Source organism: Mus caroli, chromosome 5, assembly GCF_900094665.2.
Source record: "Mus caroli chromosome 5, CAROLI_EIJ_v1.1, whole genome shotgun sequence".
Taxonomy (NCBI): Eukaryota; Metazoa; Chordata; class Mammalia; order Rodentia; family Muridae; genus Mus; species Mus caroli.
In genome coordinates this window covers 93,632,316-93,640,009 of record NC_034574.1, presented here as the reverse complement: position 1 = coordinate 93,640,009, position 7,694 = coordinate 93,632,316, and the positions used below count along the sequence as shown (strand labels likewise).

The 7,694-nt window shown below is 44.0% G+C and overlaps 1 protein-coding gene across 2 annotated transcripts in view; it reads left to right on the top strand.

Moving 5' to 3' along the window:
* The window catches only part of Hpse (heparanase), a 39,576-nt gene that overhangs the window by 20,883 nt on the left and 10,999 nt on the right, over nt 1–7,694 (top strand). For both annotated transcript variants that reach the window (XM_021162327.1, XM_029478048.1), the window contains 5 exons: nt 2,619–2,787; nt 4,338–4,385; nt 5,565–5,658; nt 6,050–6,156; nt 6,927–7,041. In XM_021162327.1, coding sequence (XP_021017986.1) covers nt 2,619–2,787; nt 4,338–4,385; nt 5,565–5,658; nt 6,050–6,156; nt 6,927–7,041 — 533 coding nt within the window. The remainder of the gene's footprint in view (nt 1–2,618; nt 2,788–4,337; nt 4,386–5,564; nt 5,659–6,049; nt 6,157–6,926; nt 7,042–7,694) is intronic.

Here is a 7,694-nt window from a genome sequence, read left to right as displayed (position 1 = left end):
CCTGCCTCTGCCTCCCGAGTGCTGGGATTAAAGGCGTGCGCCACCACGCCTGGCTTCTACCTCATTTTTTGAGGCAATGTCTTTTACTGAATTTAGAACTCAATGATTAGCTAGATTCTTTTTGGCCACCGAGTCCTGGGATCCCTGTCTCTGCTGCCCAGCCATTGCTGGGTTATAGGCATACTGCTGTGCCAAGCATTTCGTGTGGGTCCTGAGAAGATGAACTCAGGCCTTCTTGCTTTCTACAGCAAGCACTTTGTTAACTGAGCCATTACCCTACCCTAAATGCTGGTGGTGTTGGCTACATCTTTCTCTCTCTCTCTTTCTTTCTTTCTCTCTTTCCTTCCTTCTTTCTTTCTCTCTTTCTTTTTCTTCCTTCCTTCCTTTTTCAAATGTGTATTATTATTATTATTATTATTATTACTATGTATTTATTATTACATATGTGGTAGGGGAAGGTCACATGCCACAGCACACACATGAATAGGTCAGAGGACAGTTTTGTGAAGTTGGTTCTGTCCTTCCAGCTCCACATGTGTTCTATCATGTTCCTTTGTGATAAGAAAAACTACAGGAACTATCAGCTCCCGGCTTCCCCCCAGATTCCCATGAGCCTTGCAGTCTTTTAAACCTCTTGTGCTTAGCACACTGGATTTGACGAAACTCTCTCTCTCTCTCTCTCTCTCTCTCTCTCTCTCTCAGTCTCTCTCTCTCTCTCTCCTTTCTGGGTTGACCACTATAAAGCACACTCTCTAAAACAATAAGCAATAGAAATTATTTCTTCTAGGCTGGAGAGATGACTCAGCAGTTAATAGCACTGGCTGCTCTTCCAGAGGTCCTGAGATAATTCCCAGCAACCACATGGTGGCTCCCAACCATCTGTAATGGGATCTGATACCTTCTTCTGGTGTGTCTGAAGACAGGGACAGTGTACTCATATACATAAAAATAATTAATTAATTAAAAAATAAAAGGAATTATTTCTTCCACAAGTTGCTTTCAGTTATTGCAACAGAAAGTAGCCACTGTACTCCCATCCACGTTCCAACTTCCCTTTTATACTGTCTTGAAGTTTCCAGCATAGATTATAGAGAGTTGTGAGCCACCAGGCAGGTCCGGACCATATGGAAGATCAGCCTGTGCTATCCACTGTTGAGCTGTCTCTCCAGTCCCAAGGAACTTACAAGTTCCAACTAACATGTTAGTCAGATTTATTAAAAAATATTTGTAGGGAAATTTTCCATACATCAATCAATAGTGCTAAATGTGAAAGGTCAAATCAAAACGTTATTTGATGAGCTCGTGCTATTAGGGCAGACACTGTCCTACACATAATAGTCTTCTCCCTGCCTACTCTTCTTTCTTGTTTTCTTCTCTCTCCCTCCCTCTCTCTGTCTCTGTCTCTGTCTCTCTCTCTCTCTCTCTCTCTGTTTCCCCGTGTGTGTGAGCATTTACATGCTAGTGTGTGTGTATTTACATGCTAGTGTGTGTGTGTTTACATGCTAGTGTGCTTATGCTCATATGCACGAACATGCAAAAGCTGGAGAACACCCTAAAGTACCTAATTCCTTGGGTGCCTTCTACCTTTTCGTGTGTGAGCAAGACATGGTCTCTCACTCACCTGGAACTCACTTTGTAGACTAGCGCTGGAGAGCGAGTCACAGAGGTCCTCTTGTCTCTGCCTCTCCAGTGCTGGGTTTACAAAGGTGCCATGGTGTCTGGCTTTTTTACATGGAGTCTGGGGGTCAAATTCAGGTCCCCCTGCTTCAAGGCTGGAGTTTTACCGCCTGTGCTATGTCCCTAACCCTCATTTTTCTATTGTTTTTTGTAAGGGAATAAATAAAAATCGGGCTACTAAGTCTCGGATGTAAGCTACTTTCCAGATGCCGGTTGATTTAGCATCTCGCTAATTAACTTGAATTTGCTTACTACGCCCTCATGCCATGATTCAAATGTTTAGGTTTTCAAGATCTCCTCTTGCCGGGAGTGGTGGCGCACGCCTTTAATCCCAGCACTTGGGAGGTAGAGGCAGGCAGATTTCTGAGTTCGAGGCCAGCCTGGTCTACCCAGTGAGATCCAGGACAGCCAAGGCTACACAGAGAAACCCTGTCTTGAAAAACAAAACAAAACAAAACAAACAAAGTTCTCCTCTTTAATAACTTTCCTTGACTTTTAAAAAAAGATTTATTTATTTATTTACTTATTTATTTATTTATTTTATGTATATGAGTGCACTATAGCTGTACAGATGGTTGTGAGCCATCATGTGGTTGCTGGAAATTGAACTCAGGACCTCTGTTCGCTTGGGCCCCACTCGCTCCAGCCCAAAGATTTATTTATTATTATATATAAGTATACTGTAGCTGTCTTCAGACACACCAGAAGAGGGAGTCAGATTTCATTATGGATGGTTATGAGCCACCATGTGGTTTCTGGGACTTGAACTCAGAACCTTTGGAAGAGCAGTCAGTGCTCTTAACTGCTGAGCCATCTCACCAGCCACTCTCCTTGACTTTTGATTCTAGGTTTTGTAGTTTGAGCAATGCTTGTTGCTGTATGTTTGTGTTTAAAGAAAGACATTCAGGTAAGAGGTGAGTGTGAGACTTGCTGTCTTTCAGAGCCCAACAGTTTCTGGAAGAAAGCTCACATTCTCATCGATGGGTTGCAGTTAGGAGAAGACTTTGTGGAGTTGCATAAACTTCTACAAAGGTCAGCTTTCCAAAATGCAAAACTCTATGGTCCTGACATTGGTCAGCCTCGAGGGAAGACAGTTAAACTGCTGAGAAGGTAGGAACTGGGAATGTACAACTTTCTCTCTCTCTTTCCTTCTCTCTTCCTTCTTTTCTTTCTTTCTTTCTTTCTTTCTTTCTTTCTTTCTTTCTTTCTTTCTCTCTCTCTCTCTTTCTTTTTGCCTTTCCTTCTTCCTATCTCTCTTCTCCTCCTCCTTTCTCCCCCTCTTCCTCTTCCCCTTCCTCTTTTCCATCTTCCTCCTCCCCTCCACTTCCTCCTTCTTTCTCTCCTCCTGCTTTCTTGGTTTTTCTTTTTTTTTTTTTTTAAAGATTTATTTATTATTATAAGTAAGTACACTGTAGCTGTCTTCAGACACACCGGAAGAGGGCGTCAGGTCTCATTACGGATGGTTGTGAGCCACCATGTGGTTGCTGGAATTTGAACTCTGGACCTTCGGAAGAGCAGTCGGGTGCTCTTACCCACTGAGCCATCTCACCAGCCCGTTTTCTTGGTTTTTCAAGACAAGGTTTCTCTGTGTAGCACCAGCTGTCCTGGAACAGGTTATGTAGACCAGGGTGGTTTAGAACTCAGAGATTTACCTCTGCCATCTAGATTCTGGGATTAAAGGTATATGCCACCACCACCTGAAGCCTTCTTACTTTTTTTTTTTTTTTTTTTTTGGTTTTTTCGAGACAGGGTTTCTCTGTATAGCCCTGGCTGTCCTGGCACTCACTTTGTAGACCAGGCTGGCCTCGAACTCAGAAATCCGCCTGCCTCTGCCTCCCGAGTGCTGGGATTAAAGGCGTGCGCCACCACGCCCGGCCCTTCTTACTTTTTTAATGCTTAAAAAAAAATGTATACTTAAAATTACCCACTGAACTGAGTTTAGATGGTCCTAATTTTGCTGACAACAGCCAACACATTGTATGAAGAGGCAGTTGAGCATGTGCCTTCAGTCAGGCTTAAGTAGGAGATTGCTGTGGGCCTTATCGATGTCCAAGAGTCTCCTCTCAGCCTGTTTGATCCGACTCTTGCTGGTCTTGACATAAACAATGAGCTGGATCGTGTTGATGAATTCTGTCTTCTCCTTGACTGACTCAGAGGTCAGGGGAAACCAGAAGAGGGCAGAGGGATCAAGCTTGTTCCTCCAGGAGATGCTATTGCTGAGGTATACAGATTGCCTCTGGAGCTGCGGGGTCTTGGGCAGTGGAAGGGGGGTGATGTGCAGCTCTTCCTTCAGTGGCCTTTGTTTTCAGTGGCCTTTGTTTTCAGTGGCCTTGGCTTTAGCTTCAGCTCTGAGCGGGAAGGGGGTTTCCTTCTTAGCTTTTGCTGCTCTCTCGGCAAGAAAGCAGATCCACTTTTCTTCCCGTGGAGAAGCCCCAGTAGTCCACACACTAGAAAACAGTTTGCTGCTTAATTATATGGGTTATCAAAAGAGGAACCATTGGCTTAAAATTCCAAGGATTCTGGAGCAAATGTCAAATAGGATTAGGATGTTTGTGTTGCCTGAGGCTCACGGCATAATCAGCCATCTTCAGGGAAAAAGCTGTTCTGAAGCACGCGTTTGTTTGAGGGGATGTGACCTCACCACGGAACGTTTCTTCTAGTTTCCTGAAGGCTGGCGGAGAAGTGATCGACTCTCTTACATGGCATCAGTAAGTACTCACATTACAATATCCCGTTATTAACGTCAGTTTGTTTAATGCCCCCCCCACTCCACCCCCATGCCTCAGTGATGTAATTATAGTTACATTACAACTGGGCTGGAGAGCTGGCTCAGCAGTTAGGAGCACCACTTGCTGTTCTTACAGAGGACTTGGGTTTGGGTCCTGGCTCACAACTGTCTGTGACTCCATTTCCAGGAGATCACTTTTCTGGCCTATAAGGACACTACACACACGTGTGCATATAACTCATACAGGCACACATTTACACACACACAAATATAAGTTGGGTGTGGTGTGCACATCTTTAATCTTTGCACTCAGGAGATCTCTGTGAGTTCAAGCCCAGCCTGGTCTACATATTGAGTTCCAGGCCAACCAAGACTACAGGGTGAGAGACTGTGTCTCTAAATAAACAAACAATTAGCGTCTCTCTCTCTCTCTCCTTTTAAATAAGGATTCTTTTTCTGATGTTGGTTTGGTTTCTTGTTTTGATTTTTTGAGATAAAGACTCTGTGCAGTCCCCCCTCCTTTCCTTTTGGTTTTTTGAGACAAGATTTCTCTGTGTAGCCCTGGCTGGCCTGGAACTCACTCTGTAGCCCAGGCTGGCCTCAGACTCAGAAATCCACCTGCCTCTGCCTCCCAAGTGCTGGGATTAAAGGCGTGTGCCACCACCTCCTGACAAAAGAATAAGAGTTCTTACTGCTGAAAAGGTAATTCCAGTTATATTTATTGTTGTTTTTGCCTGACTGCTGATTGACTTTTAAAAGTTCAAGTAATAAATAGGCAGCATTTTGAATGTCATTATGCAAAAAAAAATTAATAAAACAAATGTAATGTTTTAAATAATGTGGTAGTTCTTAAAAAGCTCGAGGTACATGGCCAACTGAGCCATGAGCTACAGAAGCAGGTAAAACCAGTTGCTTGGCAAAGAATGAATAATCTGAGAACCTGTATTCTGCCTGTCTCTTCTTAAGGGGAAGAGATGATATGATATATAGTTATTTGGATAAAGTAGACCCTTCCCCATGTTAGTTCCTCTCTGGAAGAATTTCTGCCTTTTTCAAAAATAATAACGCTGAGAAAGGGTATGAAGAAGAAAGAACAAGGTTCACAACTGACGTAACAGCAGGAAGTAACGCGTCATTTTTTTTTTTCTGAATAATTTAGCTATTACTTGAATGGACGTGTTGCCACCAAAGAAGATTTTCTGAGCTCTGATGTACTGGACACTTTTATTCTATCTGTGCAAAAAATCCTGAAGGTAATAGTCTATCTGAATTGTTCATGCCACACCAGTCTCTATGACACGGTCTAAGGATGTCTATGGATATTAGAAAAATATTAACATATTTTTCCTACTTTTAAAGAGTAAGCACTATGTCTCCTTCCCCGGTTTCCTCCTAAGCATTAGATCTTATCAGTTGTGATGATTAGAAATTGAAATACTTCTAACGGCCTATCAGTGGAGTTAACTATTATAGACCATATTTATTCGTCCTCCTTCTAGTAGGCCCATAAAAGAGAATGATAAAGACCTGGGTGGTTGCCGATGTAACTAAGAGGACAGATGAGCCTGCAGATGTAACGCTCTGTGCGATGTTCACGATCAGCACTGAGGTGGCTGACCTGTTTGCAACGACCTCGTTCCTCAGGTCACTAAAGAGATCACACCTGGCAAGAAGGTCTGGTTGGGAGAGACGAGCTCTGCGTACGGCGGCGGCGCGCCCTTGCTGTCCAACACCTTTGCAGCTGGCTTTATGTGAGTGAGACTGTGCAGCCTTTCGGGCTCAGGGCCCGGCTCTTCTGCATCTGCCAATGGCAGCCAAACCCGTATCAAGTACAGTCTCTGAGGGAGAGCCCTAAAACTGTGTGGCAAGGACTTAGAAAAAAAAGTGGTTTTCCGGGCTGGAGAGATGGCTCAATGGTTAGGAATGCTGGCTGCACATACAGGCCTGGGGTTCGAGTCCCAGCACCCACGTGGTAACTCCAGTTTTAGGAGATTCAGTGCCCTCTTACAGTCTCCTCGAGCACCAGGTATGCACACGGTGCACGGACATGCATGCAGGCAAGAACACTCATGCACCTTTATCTAAAGCTTGCTAAACCTTGTTGGACATCTTTATTTAGTGTCCCTAGCCATCCGCAGAGGGTGTGGGGGAGATGATCCTTAGCAGTTTGGTCTTGGTTCTGTTTGACGTCACTGTTGACGACTGTCCCTCCCCCCACCCCAAACCACTGGATAAGGAGCGGTCTGTGGGATAGGAGAATTTAATTCTGCTCTGTAGAAGATGTCTTGACCTAGAGGAAACAACTGCAGCCTATGAACGACATTCTAAGCAGAGCGCATTACCGTTTGGGAGGGTGTGGGCATCCAGCCGCCGCCGTCTCATTGGATCGACTCATTGGCAACTAATGACTGCTTATGGTTTCCTGCGAATTCCTCCCACCTAGACGAACGAATCTACATGTAATTCGAATGGAATGACTTTGTTTTCCAATCTAAAGAGAGCTCTTGTCACTCTGTCCCAGGTGGCTGGATAAATTGGGCCTGTCAGCCCGGATGGGCATAGAAGTCGTGATGAGGCAGGTGTTCTTCGGAGCAGGCAACTACCACTTAGTGGATGAAAACTTTGAGCCTTTACCTGTAAGTGACCTCACTCTCCTGCGTCTGTGAGTAGAGCAAAGTCTGCCCTGGACCCTGGACTAACCTCCTGGGAATAGTCTGTGCCCTCAGTAAAGGGTCATGTGTGGTAGCAGGACCCTTTTGGATTTTTTTCTTTTCTTTTTTCTTTTTTTGTGATTCAAGAATAGAAATTAAGAATCAGGAATTATTTTAAAAATATTGTCCCCCCAAAAAGCAAAAAAGCTGGGTGGTGATAATCCCAGCCCTCAGGAGGCAGAGGCAGGGGGATCTCTGTGAGTTCAAGGCCAACCTGGTCTACAGAGTGAATTCCAGGACAGTCAGGGCTACACCTGTCTTGAAAAACAAAACAAAAACAAAAACAAAAAAATCTACTTGGAGTATGGTGCGCATTTTATTTAAAATTTTGAACGAATGTTTTGCATTTTTAGCAGGTCAAAGCTAAAATTGCTATTCTAGGCCTAGAGGACAGCTCAGTGTGGGGAGGTACTTATTGCAAATTTTGATTTTTTTTTTTTTTTTTTTTTTTTTTTTTTTTTTTGTGAAGAGAATTTTCTATTTTATAGCTCAGGCTGGCCTGGAACTTACTGTGTACCTCAGGCTAGTCATGGTCTCACAGAGATCCCTCTTCCTCTGCCTCCCAAGAGCTGGGGTTA